The sequence below is a fragment of the Mus pahari genome, chromosome 23, assembly GCF_900095145.1.
Source record: "Mus pahari chromosome 23, PAHARI_EIJ_v1.1, whole genome shotgun sequence".
Taxonomy (NCBI): domain Eukaryota; kingdom Metazoa; phylum Chordata; class Mammalia; order Rodentia; family Muridae; genus Mus; species Mus pahari.
In genome coordinates, this window is record NC_034612.1 from 4,614,769 (window position 1) to 4,633,737 (window position 18,969).

Sequence of the window (18,969 nt, forward strand, 5' to 3'; positions counted from 1 at the left end):
GGAACTCACTTTGTAGACCAGGCTGGCCTCGAACTCAGAAATCTGCCTGCCTCTGCCTCCCAAGTGCTGGGATTAAAGGCGTGCGCCACCATGCCCAGCTAAGTTTTGTTTTCAGTTCTATAAAAACGAGGTTCTTTTTCACTTAGTTCAGTGGCAAATACACAAATCAGGTCAAAGAACGGTCTTCAAGCGTTAAACCCAAATAAAGAGACATTGAGACAATGGATTCCTGGATACATACAGTACTGAAGTCTTACATTGCTAAAGTCTCAAAAAAATTAAAATTGGCTTAAAATTGTATTAGATCTTATCATCTACTTCACATTACCCTAAGAATCTTATTGAAGCACTCTATGTACTTTGAAGAAATAATCTTGACATTCCAAAGGATGAATACCACACTCTCAAGAACTATGTAAGGCAGTTTATGCCTGGAGCACTCTGTGGAAACCGACATCTTCACAATAAATCAATCCAGGAGACGGAAGAATTTAATGTTTGAAAACTTGGCATCCCAATGTGTGCACCACTGTGATTGGCGAGAGCCTGCCACAGAGCAGACACTTGTGGGCGGATAGACACTTTCAATTATTTACATATGTCCTTCTTTTTCCTTTTTTTGGAGATAAGATCTTATGTGGTCCAGGCAATCCTCCTGCCTCAGCTTCCTGAGTGTGCTGGTATAATGGCTGCTTACGCTGCATCTTTATGAGATGACCAAGTCATGCTACTAGCCTACGCGAGGTCAGTAACCAGGTTGCCCAAGCCCAGACTCTCTCAACGCCGTGTACCCAGTCAAAGGAGAGTCCCAGTTCATAAAGGGGGCATGCCTCTGCCTACTCTGTTGTTTTTAAAAAGATCATTTCACGTATGAGTGGCCTGCCTGCCTGTCTGTGTGCCGTGTGCATGCAGAGCCCTGGGAGGCCAGAGGAAACATCAAATCCCCTAAAACAGGAGTAACAGCTGGTTGGGAGTGGGCTATGTGCCGCCTGGATGTCAGCAGCCAGCGTGCTTACCACGGGGCCACGGCTCCAGCCCCAGCCTCCGCCTATGATGAAGACAGACACTTCTGTCAGTGACCTTTACTGGCTTCTGCTTGTGGAGCTCAGGAAGGAAGCTCTACACAAAACAAGGCAGCAGAGGCTGCCTGGGAATGACATCATGGACACAGAGGAACTGAAGGGGAGGGGCTGAGTGAGAGCCAGAATGCTAACTTTAGCCAAACCCGTTCAGTCCTCAAGCCCGGCGTGACCGGGAGGGAACACACAGTCAGACTGCACAACAGAAATGGGACACACAGTAGTGCTACTCACATGCGTGGGGAAGGGTTGAAGTCTTGTCCGGCTCTCCTCAGGGTGGCTGGCTTCTCCCATTGGGAGGTATGGCTTCTGGCCTGATCCAGTCTCATACATGGACATGGGTCTACTGCCCCGGGCAGATGGCCGGCGCTTTAGGGACGAGTGGCTCGCAGTGTCCTTGTGGTCAGAGCCTGTCTGCACCTGACAGGCACTGGCTGTGGCCTGTCTCCTGAGGCTTGAGTTCTCACTCTGGAGAGTTTGAAGCTGAAAGAAACATTTGGCAGTGGGTCTGTGTTTTTGCACATCAGGCAGACAAAGCAAACGTCAAATACACCAACGTAACGCGACCTCATGAGGGTATAGAGCTAGCGGGGCTGCATGGGGAGGCCATGAAAACTCCTCCTCCTTCCAGAATAACCTACAGGCTCATGAGAAACTCAAGTCTAACCGCCTAGAGAGTTGTCACAGTGGGGCCAGAAAACATGTGCAGACCAGCAGTACATTGGATCATTCTAAGGTCGTCTCGGGAAGAGGTTCAGAACATTGACTGTGACTCTTCACATGGCCCTGAGTGATCTGCAAATGGGGAAGTGACAGTGATCGGAGACACCATGGAAGCAGCCCAAAGTACAAAGCAAGAAGAGGTGAGGCCAGCCCAGGGGAGAGTCCAGCGCCTAGTGCTTTCCAAAACGTCAACAAGAAAAAAAAGTAGGACGAAAATTTCTTTACTATGTAGCATTTTTGATATTCTAAACAATTCAAGCACATCTTTAAAAAAAAATATAAGGGACTGAAACCATGTTAAGTTTGCTAACTTAACGCATCACCAGAAACCGGCTACCTCTTAGTCTAGGTCAGTGTCCTCCAGAGAAGGGCACTCCCGAGGTGCACCGGCTTCCCTTGGTGATCAGTCCTTTTCTGCAGGGCTGTTACCCGACCTCTCTCTCCTTTCACCCATGCAGTTGGTGATGTTGGCCTTGAGTGGGCCGGGCTGCCTGGTGCCAGCTCACTTGGGTTAGACACTGACACCTAGAGACCCTGAGTATTCTTTGCAATTTTCACACGTGAGCTGCTTCATGGTTAAGAGATCAGCAAGGAATTGTGAGGCTGGCAACTTAAATATGTGACCGTGTACCGTGTCTGTGCTGCCTCAGCCCCGTGCCTGTGTGGCATAAGCTGGGGATGGTAGGAGTCCAGCTGCCTACTCTGAGAGAACGTACGTTTTGACCACGCTGTCCTCAGTGCCAAGGTTTAAGTACGTAAGCAACCGTGTCTGCACCAGGGGGTCCTCACTGTCCAATAGCAAGGTCATGCAGTATTGGGAGTTCACTTTCAAGTTTGATTTAGAAAGCAACAATCTGGAGGAATACATCACTAGTGGCCGACCCTCTTCATTAATTTGCATCGTTTCCGAGCAACTGTTAAACGTGAGAGATCAGATATAAATCACAGTAAAAGCCAACTCTATTACAAACTTTAAAATGAAAACAGTACACCCTTGCTGTGTGAACAAGCCCCGTGCTCTATCTGTAGTGCCTACCTCTACACAAGCATGGCTTCCCTGCCTATATTTGTAACCTCCTCTGCAAAGAGGGGGAGCCTCTAGAAATTCTTGCATTCCAGGACAGACAAGTGTGAGTGGGCTGTCGGGATATGAATGGGAACCGGGTGGGGTCCAGAGAGAGGGAGTAGTGCAAGGGACTACATCCCTAGATGCAGGGCTCGTGTGTCCGCCTGAGCTAAGGGCTCTCTGCGGTATTCCGCGCAGGCTGTGAATCATAAACGCTCTGAGCGCTGCTGTTCCCTCTGAGACACCCAGTCTGGACCCTGGCCAGCTGCCTTGTGAGGCGAGCACAGACCCTGGTTTCAGTCGCCCCAGCCTCCCCACACAGGGAATTGAACCCAGGGCCTCGAGCCCAGAGGTGCATGGTCTATAAAAGCCTCCCCCGGTACCCCATGCCCAGGAGCTGAGACAGAGTCCAAGTTACTCAGGCAGGCCTCGAACTAGTTCTTAGCCCAGGAAGGGCTGGAATTTGTGATTCTTGTGTCTCAGCCTTCAAAGTAGCTGGGATTACAGGGCTGTGTCCAATTAAAACATCCATTCCTCTGCATTTATAAAAATGTCCTAAGACAGATTTTAGTGATGTTTATAAGAGCCAGGCTGTACCCTGGAAAAAGTATGGCAGGAAATAAGAAGTCACAGACACTTCCCTAGTTTAGAAACCACAGGCATCTGTGTGATAATAATGCACAACGGCTCTGCTCGTCAGCACTGTGTGCATGTGTGTGTGTGTGTGTGTGTCAGGGTGAGAGCATACCACGGCACACATGTGGAGGTCAGGGAGTCTAGGGATGTGACTCAAGCTGAGTACTCTTCTCTCACCCACTAAGTCTCTCCCCAGTTCTTGCTCTACGGTTCTTAGAGGAACTCTAGACACTTGCTTTCAAGAGATTCGAGCTGTCTCTAGCAATTATAATAAAAATGAAGTCTGACTGTGTCTGCATGTGCCTGGTGCCTGCGTGGGTCAGAGGACAACTCTGAGGCCTCCTCTCGGGCTTTCTGTGGGCTCTGGGACTTGAACTCAGGCTGTCAGCTTCTGCAGCAAGCTCCTTTTCCCGCTGAGCCATCTCTTCAGCCAACGCTGAGTCTTCTTTATTAATTTGTGCATACACGTGTGTACACACGCATGATGGGAGGCTTGAGTGGAGCACTGCTATCTCCCACAACCACTCTCCCTGTGAGTCCGAGCATACGGGTTAGCGGCTCTGGCTGGCGGCTTGCTCTGGGGACTCCCTGTCACTGCTCCTGCTGCTCAGCACTGCAGGTGACACTGTGCCCAACTGGTCTTTCACATGGGCTCTGGGGGTCTGGACTTTGGTCCTTTTCTTGCCTTTCTTTCCTTTTTTTTTTTGTTTTTCTTTTCGAGACAGGGTTTCTCTGTGTAGCCCTGGCTGTCCTGGNACTCACTNTGTAGACCAGGCTGGCCTTGAACTCAGAAATCCACCTGCCTCTGCCTCCCAAGTGCTGGGATTAAAGGCATGCGCCACCACGCCCGGCTCTTCTTGCCTTTCAATGTTTGACCCTGGCACACATGACCTCTATGAACACTAAAGGAGAACTTTGGGTAAAAAGGGGAAGTCCCCCAAGAAGCTGCTAAGTATGGTGATGGTGACGGCATTAACTACCACATCTGTGTGACCCTGTTCAGAAAAGGCCGAGGAGACGTAAGGCCTCTCAGGCTCTTGGCCGCAGCTGTGCACTAGCCTAGACAGGGCTGCGAGGCAGGACGGGGCGCCAGTCCATAAGAGCGAACTCCGTATCTCATCCTCTGCTCTGCAGCCCGAGAGCCACTGATTGCCCTCAGAGGGCCTCACAGCCTTGCTTCCTAGCCAGCGGGAGCTCCTTTCCTTGGCTTTCCTTGAGAAGATACACCTCAAAATAGCATTTCTCAACAATAGTGTAAACCCAAAACCAAGTCTATTCTGTGTGGGGTGCATAGTGAGCTTTTCCTCACGACAGTCAGCGATGCCTATGGTGCCCAGAGTCTAGGGCGCAGCTGGTACTTTCTCGTCTGTCGCTCTCCCCTCGTCATCCCAAGCACTGCCAGGATTCTCTACTGACCTCTCCTCCAGGCGAATTCACTCGTGCAAGTCCCAGGCCCTGAAGCAGGCGTTCTCAACCTTCCTGACGTTGTGACCCCTTAACACAGTTCCTCGTGTTGTGCTGACCCCTAACCATAACATTACTTTGTTGCTACTTCCTAACTGTAATTCTGCGTCTTCCAATGGACTTAGGTGACCCCTGTGAAAGGATCGCTTGATGTCCCCTAAAGGTTGAGAACGGCTGCCCTGGGGGAGTGGCTAGGATAGTGCAGCGAACATGGGTTGTCTCTCCTTGCTAGTGCAGGCAGATATGTGGCAGTCTTCTGTGTGACAAGCCCTGCTCTAGGTGGTGACAGCAGGTTGAGATGCTGGCGACGGTTGCCAGGGTGGCAGTGAGAGTCCGTGCCAGCAGAGAAAGCTCGGCGCATGGGACGTGCTAGGGCTGCTGCACTTCTGCCTGCTCTGTCTGCACAGTGAGATTAATCTTAAGAATCAGCAATAGCTGTGGAAAAATCGCTTCAGATTCCCAGAGAGCCCGGGCAGGGCAAAGCTATGCTGTCTCACACGAGCACTGGGCTGTTAGGTCTCTCCCAGGGGAGCTTACTCTGAATGCATTTTTAGGTGTAAACCCAAGGCTTTGTGTCCATACATACACTGAATCAGAATCCCGGCCAAGCACAGGCTCTGGCCCAGGCCTTGCTCATGCTAGGCAGATGCACCACCCACCGCTGCGCTATAGTCCCTGTCCTACACTGAACACGTTTCTCATCAGAGCGCTGCATTTCAAACATCCACACACAGCCTACTTTCAAGAGGATGGCCTGGCCCCAGTACGTCTATGTCTGTTACAGTAAATGTTTTCTTCCCTCTGACCACAAGCATGGTGACCGGGATCAACGAGTCAACCATCCTGGCATTTATTAACATGTTACCTTTTTCTGCATAATTCTCAGCTCGTCACTCAAGTTGTTATTCACCTTCATTAGCTGCTGTCTCTTGGCCTCAGAAGCCACTAGGGCGCTTTTGACCTCCATAAATTCCTGCACAGTGACTGGTCCATCTGACAAATCTGAATCTAGGCTCTAAAAATAAACCGGGAAAATGTTCACAATCTGCGATGATGATGTTAAAGACTAACAGCTAAAGAATGTCAATCTCTGCCACGCCCGCTGGACTGCAAAGGTGGACCAAAGGAAAGGCAGGGGCGCTCCAGGACCTGTGACACTGCAACAGAGCTTCCTACAGGAGCAGGCAGAGTGCTGCGAACCTCTGTGGTCACTGTCTATCAAGGCTACGCCCGCCCTGCCCTGCACACACTGTCCTAACTTAAAGAGCTCACTCTTGCATGGATTCATTCGCTCCACATGACCCAGGGAGCACCAGGCAGTCTCCAGTGAGCTGTGACGGACAGGACAGACTGCTGTGTCCATGGCGCTCACACTCCAGCAGCACAGGCAAGGGAATGACTAAGATGCCCCACAGCATCATGAGGGACTGAGTGCTGGAGACACAGACAGTGGAGCAGCTGGGGTGGGAGCTGGGAGGCGTGCCTGAGCAGCCCAGGGCTCATGAGAGCATTGGAGAAGGTTCCAACCAGCAGCAGCGCCGCTCAGCGAGAGGCTGAAGGGGCAGCAGGAGCCCAGCCAATCAGCGGACGGTCCGTCCCTGAGGGCCTGGTAATGACCCTGCCTGTCACTGAGTGGACTGTCCCTTCTGCCAATGTCAAACAGCAAATGCTGGACACATCTAAGTATATCTCCGGGCTTCAAGGCTGCAAACCTCGCAGCCTAGCTTCTTGTCTCCTCACTATTCGGTGTCCGCGGAGTGCCTATCTGAGTCCATCCTGAGGGCTCAGCCTGCAGTCCCGTTGGCCCTCTCCCCTGGGCCCCACTGGCCTGAGCCCCGAGGCTGTGCTGCAATGCCCTTTAGAGCCGAGGTCCTCACTGTGCTATCTGGGACCTCGGCAGGGGTGGGACTCTTCTAGGCTGTTCCAGCCCAGGCTTTCTTGCCCCGCCTTCTACTCAGGTCAGGCCAGCACATCTGTAAGGCCTTGCCTCAGAGTCCTGTCAAGAGCTCCTCCCTTGATGCTCTCTTCCAGCCTCCTAACATCCAGCTGTCTGCACTTGCGATGCACACCACGTGTGCAGTGCATAGTCTCCTATCCCCCTCGCCATCAGTGATGTCATCAGGGGAGGAGCTAAGCACACTGGGAGGACGGCACAGAGAGAAGCCTCCAGTCCTGACCTCAGCCTAGAGTCATGGCTGACCCTTCACTTGCTCCGTGACAAACAAGGCCCTTATTTTAAGAGCATTTATTTTTTTATCTTGACTTGGCTTGAGTTAGCAGTGAGCCTAATTTGACCCCTCTCACAGCCCCTTCCAAGGCCTAACCCTTCTGCCAGTCTTACTTTTTCTGCCACGTGTATGTGTCTTCTCCTGATGGCGCTGGGAACTAAACTCAGGGCCTTGTATACACTGGCGAGCGAGCACTCTGCCATTCAGCTACAGCCCCAGGGCAAGAACATGTTTTAGGAGGAGGATGTCTGTCTGTCCTGCGTGAGGTGTGTCCGCTCACCTTCTGCCGGTTTGCCTTGCTTGCCCGGGTCTCCACGTCTGTGTCTTCATCGGAGGCCACGCTGTCATAGTCTGGCTGGTCGTTGTCTTGGCTCTCAGTGCTGTGCTGTGTACTGACTGTTCTCAATATGAGCTCCACATTGTCTGTTCACAGAAGAAGGAAAACTATTTCAGATACAAAATATATTTTTCCTTCTAAAAAACTACTAAGATGACTATCTAGTTCAGCCATTAAAGGGTGAAGAAAATGACAGAAAGAGCAGCGCTGCATTCACCCCCGCAGAGGCTTAATGGACAGCCACCCAGAGCAGTTCCAGTGCTTCCCAAGCTGCTGCCGAGCTCGGACACGCCCCTCGGGGTGGCCGCCAGACTGAGGCGGAAGTCCCAGGTTTGCATGCCCAGGGCACTGTTTCAGCCATAAGAACATAAGGTGAGTCGGGCAGTGGTGGCGCACGCCTTTAATCCCAGCCCTCGGGAGGCAGAGGCAGGCGGATTTCCGAGTTTGAGACCAGCCTGGTCTACAGAGTGAGTTCCAGGACAGCCAGGGCCACACAGAGAAACCCTGTCTCCAAAAAACAAACAAACAAACAAATGAACGTAAGGTGAGGTAAGGCAGCTGGATTGTGACGTGCACACAGAGGGTGGCAAGTTAAGCAGGAAGCAGCAGGGCATGGAGACACCGCCTTTAGGCCCAGCATTGGGAAGAGGCCAGGCTCATATCCAGTGAGCTCTGGGACGGCCGAGGCTCCATAGAGACAAACACACAAAACCAGAGCAAGCGCCAACCTAGAAGTCAGTTGCAAGGACAAGGACAGCAGTGGCCACTCATCCGCGGCCAGGCTGTGAGACAGACAAGGGGACACACACGTGTCCATTATCAATAGTGTCCATTCCACAGACGGGGAGCAGTGACTTGCACACTCTCGCACATTTAGAATAAGTGTTTAGAAACCCCCAAATATTTTGGGGTTTATTTGAGGCAACTCAAGTTATGCTCCAGTTTCCAGCGATGTTTTACAGACGGCTTCTTCTGGACAGGGAACTCTGATTTCTTAAGACACAGTGGTCCTATTTTAACTTTTACAATTAATCTTTAAGATACACCAGCATGCCAATACAAAGACTGAATACAGAGGCTGTAACCACTCGTGAGGAACTGTGGAGACCACCCAGTCTGAGACACGCGGGCCTGTTCCTCTCTAGTTCCTGTTCTAAGCATATTTGCACACCTGTAATCTTGTCCTCAGTGAATACAGTCTAAAAGCTTGTCACTCACTGAGACAGAGGACTATAGTTCCGGAGAGCCGCCAGTCACAGCCTTGTCCTGAGCCAATCCACACAGGCTTCTGTTTAAGGATGCCCTGTGTGACACACACCGTGGATTCATGACCACAATCTGAGGCCAACTCCATTCACGCCAGGAAGACGGTCAGTACGCACACACAGCTTCCCACGAGCCTCTCCTTAGCCCTCTTGCACGCAGGCACACTGTTCAACATCTTCCCATTGTGCTCAGAGCCTTTGTTAGAGCAGTGAAATCACCAACAAAAAGTATGAGAACACGGGCAAACGCGGCACCGGGCAGTCTACGCGAGGCCAGTGACACAGTATGACACTGAAACCTGCAGGAAGGTGCCAGCCCCAGCCAGGCATCCAGACAAGCATCAAATCTGCTGTGGAGGAGCAACCACATGTGCGCATTCACCTGGGGAAGGTGCCGTCCCCTGCATAGTTACTTATATAACTACACACAGCGTACAGGACAGAGACCACAGTAAACCTTTAAAGACTGTGTTAGCTTACTTCACATCACGAAGTATTTCTGAGAGATGTCTGTACATTAGTCATGTGACTGTTTCTCTAGAATTTATTATTTAGTTGTTTCTAATGTTTTTGACATTATACACAATATGGAATCTCTCATTATTTCTCTTTTAGAGTAGGCATATTTTGAGGTTTCAAATTTATACAAAACCTCTCCAGACGGCAACTTCCCCAGTTTAATGCCCCTTCTCAGAGCATCTTTACTCTTGGCAGCATTGATAGGACCAAGTTCCTCAACAACCAAGAAGAAACACAAATTAGTGTTACTTAATAATTCCTGCCTTAGGGGAGTGTGATACTGACAGGAACCTTGATTTTTATGGTACAAACATCTTGTTCTAGTACCTCAAAATAAAAAGGCATAGTTCCTGTATCTATAAAAAAAAACAAGAACAAACTTATGGACTGGCTGGGAGGAAGCGGGCCCTACGTCTGGAGTCAGGACCTGTAAGAGCCGTTCTCAACAGATGCTCGGCGGACAGCCCAAGGCTTCTTGCTACAGACGTTTAAATTTAACAGCAGTAAACACTAATTATTCAGAGGCAGGGGTTCTGAATTAAGTGACAGCTTCAATCAAGAGTCTTCATCTCCTCACTTATGTCCTTGGTAAAATTTAAGAGTTAGGCTTTTAGGTTAATTTCAAGGAGCCAACTTTTGGGGAAAATAAGAGATTAGGAAAACAAATACATATAAGATAAACGTGATTATACTTAGTAACTTTGAGGCACTCCTTATTCTCCAGGGCTCCAACAGGTATCTCTCTGTCGTAATCTATAAGTGAGGAGACTCTCCTGCCCCATCATCTCCAGCGTAGGACTCAAGAGCATATCCCAGAAGGCCCCAGGCGCTCTCGGGGCTGGGGCTGGACACCCCCAGGTGCTCTCGGGGCTGGGGCTGGACACCCCCAGGTGCTCTCGGGGCTGGGGCTGGACACCCCCAGGTGCTCTCGGGGATGGGACTGGACACGTGCCTTTTGACCTGGACAGAGGACTGCCCTGCTGTCTCCTCTTGGCGTCACTGAGGATGTCGATGACCAGCGTAGCAAACTCGTGGGCGTTAAACCGAGCTAATTTCTGTCTGCCCTAAGAGTAAGAAGAGAATGGGAAATATTACCCAGTGTAAGAATGCAAGCATGAAAGGCGACAGCGAACGCCCAGGTCTGCAGCTTACACATGTGTCTCCCAGCTCAATCACGGGATCTCAGCCACCATCGCTCTCTAGTCAACACTAACATTTCCTGTGGCAGCGAACTTAACATCTCCATTTCTACAGCAGGGATTGCTGTTATGAATTATAAAATGGCTCTGGCTATGTGGCTCACTGCTAGGACACTTGACAAGCAAGGGTCAGGACCTGGCTTTGATCCTCAGAGCTGCCAGAAGAGAAAACATACTTCTAGTACCAATGATTTAATTTGAAGTGAGTGAGAAGTGACTCTGGAGGGACATCTCCGATGTTAGAGATGAGGTAGGAGACTGGACGTGGGTCTGCTCTGACAGCCAGCCCTCAGTCAGAACCAACCCCTCTCCTCCTCCTCTCCCTGTCAGTGGCTGAGGCTTCCTTCAGTGTCCTGTTGTTAGAGACAGCACAAGGGTGGAAACCACACGCATATGTCTGGTTTGATTTTACTGGAAGTCACCTTAACTGAGGATTCCTTTGTATATCTGAGGCTTCTGACCAACTGGAAAACAAATCCCCCCTTCGTTCTCTCCACTCCCCCCCCCCCAATCTCTGTCATGGCCTTGCTATGTAGCCCAGGCTAGCTTCCAGCTTGAGGTTCCCCTGTCCCAGTTTCCTGAGCACCAGGACTCCACGAGAAGCCAACAAGCCACCCACCAGCTTGGCAGTGGCATGGGGCCCCCATGCTCCCCAACAACTTGGAGTCTCCTTTATGGTCTTTTATCCTTTCTCCTCACGTTTGTGTGTCGTTTGTATTTCTCTTACCAATCCTCACATTGTCTGTTTCCGTGTATGTCCACGAGGACACCAAATACCACGCCATCAGTCATTCCCCAAATAATACTCTTGGCAACTCTTCATACAGAGCCACTTGCCTGGTTTCGTGTGGAGGAGTACTCGGGGTTGACCGGAAGGAAGGGGACGACGGTTGTCTCGGTTACCAAGGTGCTGTGGTTCTGCGTGGCAAGCCAGACTAGCAGGGAAAAAAGGAGCCGAGAGACAGAATGTCAGCATACCTGCGGTGGCACGGCTCTGCTGAGAGGCATGGCTCACGCACGGGAAGGGAGACCCGGGAAGCCCACTCGGAAGTCCACGCGCACAAAGGCACATGTCTGCACATGGGCTATGAGGACAGGGGCATCTGGACAAGAAACCCAGGCTGGCAGTCGGCCACCGCCCACCGGGAGCAGAAGCTTAGTAGGGAAGCCGCGTGCTATGTCACCTGCGTCGGTCTCTCGCCTGTCAACTTCGTCGTACACATCCATGGCAAGCTCTTCGAACAAATGATTACTCAGCTGAAAGTAAACATATCAGGGACACAAGGGACAGCCGTTAACACTGGGAGGGTACCTGTGCCAGCCTCACCCTTCATTTCGGGGCAGCGGGTGTGGGGGGGGAGGGGCGTACTCAAAGCCAGCGCTAAAACAACAGCATTTCTCATGCCCTGCTCTTTGACACACTGGCTAGTGCCACAGAGAAGGCAAGAGCGACTTGTTACAAACCCTCTCACACACAAGTCCCCGCCCTGCTCCCTGTGTTAGCCAGCACCCCAGAAGTCTGCTGTCCGGAGAACTTATGTCTGTTCTACAACAGGAAGGGGTCCGACACCCCTGGCAAAGAGAAGAAAACCCTCTAGTGGGGATGGCGACGGGGCTCAGTGTCAGGATATCTGCCCAGGCTGTGCAAGGCCCTGGACTGGATGGCCGCACTGCTGGGGTGCGTAAGGATGCGGCTGTGTAACAACACGCCACTCCGCAAGGCTTCCTATCTAGCAAGCACAGCGTGGCCCCCCCAGTGCCGTGTGGGGTGCAGCTCACAGCACAGCCCCACAGACCAAACTCACACAGCAGTCAGAAACTGGAGGACTATCCAGGTCTCCCCACGGAGGCAGGCTGAAGCCCCAGCCATGGGGTCTGCCCCCTGTCTCACGGAAATCATCCTGCAACTCGAGGGCCATGGCCACTTTATTGCTTTGCGCCCTGTGTCTTCACTGACTGGCTCTCATTGCACCCCGGGTAATAAAGCAGGGTATGAAATTCTGTTACCATAGTTTCAAGAAAGAAAAAAACGATACAAATAGGAAATAAAGGCTGAGGGACTATGCCAAACGCTGAGCATGCACTGGAGAATGAGGCGACTGAGGACAGTCCCATCTCCCTTTAAGTTCCCTAGTGCCCTGGCATTAACTTATTGTTCAAAATAAACAAGAAGGCGCTTGCTTGCTCGCTCGCACAGACTGGGAACCCTCTGGTTGGTTTCTCCATCCACGGGCTTGGACTGAAAGCTGTTTCCTTGTCACTCGTGGCAACATGGCCAACTTGCTCAGGACAGTGGCATCTTAGACACGGTGCTAAAGACACCATCCAAAGCCAGCAGCGAGAATGGAATAGAATTCACTACTGTCTTTCTTTACAGACAAGGACATCGAGGAACAGGCAAGCCTTAAGACTTTCAGGATGTTAACATTTCATAATTCAAGAATACATTAGTTTTTTTTTCCTGTTATATTTCTCTTAGTTTTTCACTAGGGAGGGAGGAGAGAGTACGAGACATACTCAGGAAGGGAAGGAGTGAGAAAGAGAAGGATGGAAAAGGGCAGGGCGGAGCGGGGGATGAGTGCTGCCCTGTGCTGCTGAGAGCAGCCTCCTACGAGGAGGAGGGCCGGGATGCCCAACAGGGCAGACAGTGCCCTCTTCCCAGTGATTCTGTTGGAAGGAGTGTGTTTTTGGGACTGACATGAGCCGGGCAAGCCTGACACACAGCCTAAGGCCTTAAGGGCATAGGAAACTATGCCCAAGGTATTTATTTAATGTCCGCCCCATAACCTCAGGTTTCATGTGGTATCCAGCCCAGTCAACAGACAGAGTGAGGAGGAGTCTGATGTCACGTATAACAAGTTTGCTTACAAACTACAGTAAGGACGAGGAGAGCACACGCTCCTGCACTGCCTCAAAAGCTTGACGTCTTCTTTGTCTTACTAGGTGGCTTCCGTAAGAAAGGCACAATACACTCAAACACACAGCTACAGAACACAGAGACACCGAACAAATTGCATAAAACATTTATTTCACAGTATAATTAAGTACTAGTAAGGATAAATCCACTTTATGTGATAGTGACACCGAATGAGGCTCTAAAAATCTGTGAAAGGGAAGGAGGGAAACCACAGGGCAGGAAACGGCTCCCCACCTGGAGGCGCCAAGCTCTAAGTCTAAGAGGAGCCCGGACCAGACAAGGCACTCGTCCTAGAGCAGTGCTCCCAGGCAGTGACTCCTGGCCTCGAGCCGATTCACAGAGCGGCCCAACAATGCACGCACACCTAACCAGAGGGGGAGGTGAGCTGGTGCTTAAGGGTCTTTAAAGGTCACAAAAAGAAGCAGAGGCTCTTGGTCCTGACGCGGGGACCACTGAGAACCGGTAAGGAGTGGAACCTCACCAGGCGAGGCAGAAGCGCCCGGGTGAGGCTTCGTGGGAAAGAGGACAAAGGGCCTCTTGCCAGAAGACAAAGAGTAAAGTGATCTTGTGACCTGCAGGGCTGGGCAAACCCTGAGCACACACAATGGGTCCAGGCCACACGCTCTCAGCAGCGTAAATTTACCAAGCTCTAGGAACGGCGTATGATTGATGGGCAGGAGCCACAGCACTGAAGTGAACGGACACCCAGACTCACTGCCCTACCAGCAGCTACTGTTAGTCCTCAGTATCCCGTGTGAGTAACGTAACAAATGCCAAGAAGGGGACCCCGCACACCCCAGGGCCCCGAGACACACCCACAACCTTGGTTCTCTATCATCACAGGCAAGGGCTGCATTTTTAACAGAAAGATTGCGGGTTGTTTGAAGTAGTCAGCGGACTGGATATACTACAGTGCTTTTGGACCCGACAGCATGCGTCTACTTGAGCTACTATGATGCGACAGGTTACTCTGGCTGACAACAGGGACCAACAAGGGTTCCATTCTGGGGCTCCTAGGAAAGAGATACTCACAGATTGAAGTTTCTTCTTTGCAGCTTTTGCCAACTCAGACAAATCCAGGCTGCTAAGAAAATACACAAAACCATTAAGCAAGTGATTTGAAGCATACCGTGACCTCACTAGAAGACTAAGACACCCGCGGGATGAGACAGCCCTGTTTACGGAACGATTCTATAGCGGCAGAGTCATTGAAGACTTAAGACACTTTGGTCAGGATTCTGTCAGGTAACAGCAAACTGCCCCACAGCAGGGTGGCAGAATCTACAGCTCTTCAGTTCCTCTCTAGGCCTTGGGGTGTGGCTCAGTGGGAAAGCCTGTGTCCAAAGTGTGAGCCACTGCGTTCCACCCATGGCACAAAGGAAAACAAAAGTCAGGACAAAACGGAGAGGAAACAGAAAAGGCAGAAAGACAAGCTCACGGCTACAACAGCAGTGATCAGCGGTGACAGTCATCGCACCTTACAGGCTTGGGACACGGCTAGGGACTTTTTATTTAGCTCAGCTCATGAGCTAAGGGTGGCTTTTATGTTTTTAAACATTTTGAGTAGAGAAGGAAAAAGAACATTCATTTCTCAAAATGTACAACTTCATCCAGCCTGAAACTGTAAGAGCCCACGGACACGCCAGAGGACACGCTGAGCAGCCGTGACGTGCTGACAGCCCACAGATGAATGTGAAGCGCATTGTGCGCCAGGGCCTGTCAAAGGCAAAGTGTACCGTGTTTCCTGACACAGAAACACCTGGGACTATCACCTATAGACACAGAACAGCAGGACAACTGGACAAAGAGTGGAGGTGTCCCTCCCTGGCTACGACTCCGCATCAGTGCAACTGTCCTCTCGGGCTCATTCCAGGTTAAGTTCCACACGGGGATTTACTTACAGCCGTCTGATTTCCAAAGTGAATAGCCGTAAAAGAGAAAAATGTATGAGCTCTGTTAAACACAACATACAACGCACCTGAATACTGTAGACCAAGCAATAGTGGGCACATAAACCAAACTGGTCCATACCTGTCTGCTCTCTGAGGGATCAGAAAGTGCTGTCCGCTTTTATGATCTGAAACAGAAACCAGTTATGCTCACATCAGTTTTGAGATCATTTTTTTTTCCAGTTTAAGTTTTCCCAGTAGCCATTTTCCATAACCATGTGTCACTTGGGAGAACAGAAAAGTCCCAAGACTGGCTGCAAGCTCCCCGAAACCCATCCCGTTCTAGACATCACCCAGTAAAAACTGCTGAGGAGTCAGGCTGGCTCACCGCAGGCTCTGTCACTGTCAGCTCCCGGTGGCAGATGGCAGAGCTGCCCTGAGCCTGGGAGAGGTTGGCAGCCAGGGCTGAGAACACTCTGCGTGCGGCTCTGGAGGGACCCGGCTTGGCCATCTGCTGAGTAAGTGTCCTTTCCTAGCTTTCAGAATACGGATGTCCATCCCAATGACAAAACCACTCCAAGCACCTTCGCGGGTTTCTGTGTGCAATCGGTTTACCCTGAGGCAATGCCTGAGAGCAAAAGCGCGCGCAGGGCCCGCGCGCGTGTGTGTGTGTGTGTGTGTATGTGTGTGTGTGTGTGTGACTGAGTTACACAGGAAGACCTTGTCTCCTGACACAAACACTAAAAGCAGCCCTGTGTCCTGTGTACAACAGTGTGAGACTCACAGTTGTTCCATGCCTCACCCAAGCTATACTCCTGGTTCTGGGGCAGCATTACAGTGTGCTTTTAATTTGTGTTTCTGAAGGACGTGTGCCTGGGGTGGTGTTGTTACTTGCCTGTTTGTCTGTTTTGTTGCTATTCATATACCATCTGCAGGGGTTTTTTTTTGGGGGGGGGTTGTTGTTGTTTTGTTTTGTTTTTGTTTTTTGGATTTTTCAAGACAGGGTTTCTGTGTAGCTCTGGCTGTCCTGGAACTCACTCTGTAGACCAGGCTGGCCTCGAACTCAGAAATCCGCCTGCCTCTGCCTCCGAGTGCTGTGCCACCACGCCTGGCTTGCAGGTTTTTTTTTTTTGTTGTTTTTTTTTGTTTTGTTTTGTTTTTTTTTTTGTTTTTGAGATGGTCTTGAACCAGAGCAAGGGCAGAGGAGATGAACCAGAGCCCGGGAGATAGCTCAATAGGCAAACTCTCCGGCTGCTAAAGTCAGCTGTGGTGGCAAACACCTGCATCCCAGCACTCCCGCAGGGAGATGGGAAGTGGAGACAGGAGACTGCCTGTCATGGGCCACCTAGGCTGGAGTACAGTGTAGAGACAAGATTTAAGCTCAAGAAAATGGAGAGAATTGACTTCAGTATGCTGCTGCATGTGTAAACACACACACACACACACACACACACACACACACACACACACACACACACACACGGTACTGCATACCAATAACCCTCGCCCTTAGGTGGATGATCCAAGTTCAAGGTTATCCACAGTCACAGCAACTTTAGAGACCAGACTAGATTGCATGAGATCCTGCTTCATTTCTTCTTCTTAAAAATGTTTTTTATGTACAGGCCCATTTTCCCTGTATGTATGTCTGCACACCATATGTGTGCTTTGTGCCCAGAGGCCTGAGAGCAATGGCTCTCTAGGAACTGGAGTTGTAAGCAGTCCTGAGCCAGCACGTGGGTGTTGGGAACAGAATCTAGGTCCTCTCCCAGAGCAGCAAGTGCTCTGGACTCCCGAGCCATCTCCTCAGACCCCACGCACCATCCTGTTTTAGACAGGTCTCTCTGTGTAGCCCTGGCTGCCCGGGTCCTCCTGGCTCTGCCTCCCCAGCGCTGAGACTAAAGGCAAACGCTCCCTCCCTACTTCTCTTTCCACCCTGTCGGTTCCTCAGAGCAGGAGCTTGGGGTTCTGAAGCTGGGGTGATGCTGCACACCTCTTATCCAGGACTTGGGGGCGGGGCAAAGAGGGCAGCATGAGTCTGAAGTCAGCAGGGTACATGCGAGTGAGCTGCTCACAGAAGCAGTGAGCACGTGACAGCGAGTGACAAAGCACACATAATTAATCTAACAAAACGTATCTAAGAACTTTAATCCAAGATCACAGCCCCTCCTTAGTCTATAGCTTTAGCAATTATCTTCTTGAAATTATTACCTGAGTGTGCTGCCTTTTAGTTCATGAATGCCCTGAACTACATTAACTGATTTTCTTTAAAAAGTTTATGTGTATGAGTGTTTTGCCTGTATGTATGCGTACCACGTATGTACCTGGGTGCCCAAGGTCAGAAGACGATGCCACATCCCCTGAAACTGGAATAAGAGATGGCTGTGAGGCAACTTGCGGGTGCTGGGCACTGAACCTGGCCCTCTGTGAGAGCAGCAGGTCTCTGACGCACCGAGCCTTCACCCCGTCGCGGTAACTGACTTCGGTCAGCTATTTTGTGCTTCACCAGTCATGACGCATTTCTCTACTTTACATATTGCTCCATTTACTGCTTGCTGAGGATTTTTCTGTGTATGGGGACCCCCCCATACCCACCTTTCTTCTCTCCCCTCTTGCTGGGTTTGGTACCCCACTAATCCATTCACACAAAACCACAAATACTCTCTCTGTTCTCATTCTCTCTCCTGAAGAGATTGATTTTGATGTCTTTCGCTTGCACACATCTGTGCACTATTATGTGCCTGGTGCCCACAGAGGGCAGAAAAGCAGGCAGACTCCTCTGAAACTGGCTGCCATGTGGGTGCTGGTGCCAAGCCATCTATCTCTCCAGCCCCTCTTCCTATTTGTTTTTAAATTTATTTATTTTTATTTCATGTGCATTGGTGTTTTGTCTGCATGCATGTCTGAGTAAGAGTGTCTGACTCCCTGGAACTGGGACAGCTGTAATCTGCCATGTGGTTGCTGGGAATTGAACCCGGGTCCTCTGGAAGAGCAGTCAGTGCTCTCAACTGTTAAGCCATCTCTCCAGCCCCTCTTCCTATTTCTTGAACCTGACATTTTCGTTAATGGGATGTGTTGAGGTACAAATTGAAATTCTTGAAAAATAGTTTTATAGGGTTGGGGAGGAAGTGTGTTTAAGTATGCAAAGGAACATACATATAGAATCACATATGGGGCTGGAGAGATGGCTCTTCCAGAGGTCCTGAGTTCAATTGCCAGCAACCACATGGTGACCATGTGTAATGACACTCGTGACCATCTGTAATGGGATCTGATGCCCTCTTCTGGCGTGTGGGTGTACATACAGAATGAGCACTCATACATGAAATAAATACATCTTTTAAACATAGTTGTATTATTATCTTTCCATTGTTGTTTCTAGTGAAGATTGATTTGAGAGCTATGCTGTTTTCATATCCAAGAATTTAATGCTATAAACTTCCTGCAAAGACTGTGTTAAATAAACTCCATAAAGTTTTCCCCATCCCCTTTCTGTTTCTGAGACAGTCTCACTATGTAGCCCTGGTTGGCCTGGAACACACTATGTGCACTAGACCGGCTCTGAATTCACAGGCATCCCAAGTGATGGGACGATGGGATGTACCCAGCTAATACTGCAGCTTTTGATACTGTATTTTCATTTTCAT

General features: G+C 50.4%; 1 protein-coding gene across 12 annotated transcripts in view; it reads right to left on the bottom strand.

Moving 5' to 3' along the window:
• Nucleotides 1-18,969, bottom strand: part of Git2 (GIT ArfGAP 2) — a 45,101-nt gene that overhangs the window by 10,287 nt on the left and 15,845 nt on the right. For 2 of the 12 annotated variants that reach the window (XM_029533541.1, XM_029533537.1), the window contains exons 8-16: nt 15,465-15,510; nt 15,335-15,340; nt 14,466-14,517; nt 11,701-11,773; nt 11,354-11,451; nt 10,270-10,381; nt 7,477-7,619; nt 5,834-5,983; nt 1,314-1,562 (exon numbers count right to left, since the gene is read on the bottom strand). In XM_029533541.1, coding sequence (XP_029389401.1) covers nt 1,314-1,562; nt 5,834-5,983; nt 7,477-7,619; nt 10,270-10,381; nt 11,354-11,451; nt 11,701-11,773; nt 14,466-14,517; nt 15,335-15,340; nt 15,465-15,510 — 929 coding nt within the window. The remainder of the gene's footprint in view (nt 1-1,313; nt 1,563-5,833; nt 5,984-7,476; nt 7,620-10,269; nt 10,382-11,353; nt 11,452-11,700; nt 11,774-14,465; nt 14,518-15,334; nt 15,341-15,464; nt 15,511-18,969) is intronic. The other 10 variants (XM_021222473.2, XM_021222472.2, XM_021222475.2 and 7 more) reach the window with 8 other exon arrangements.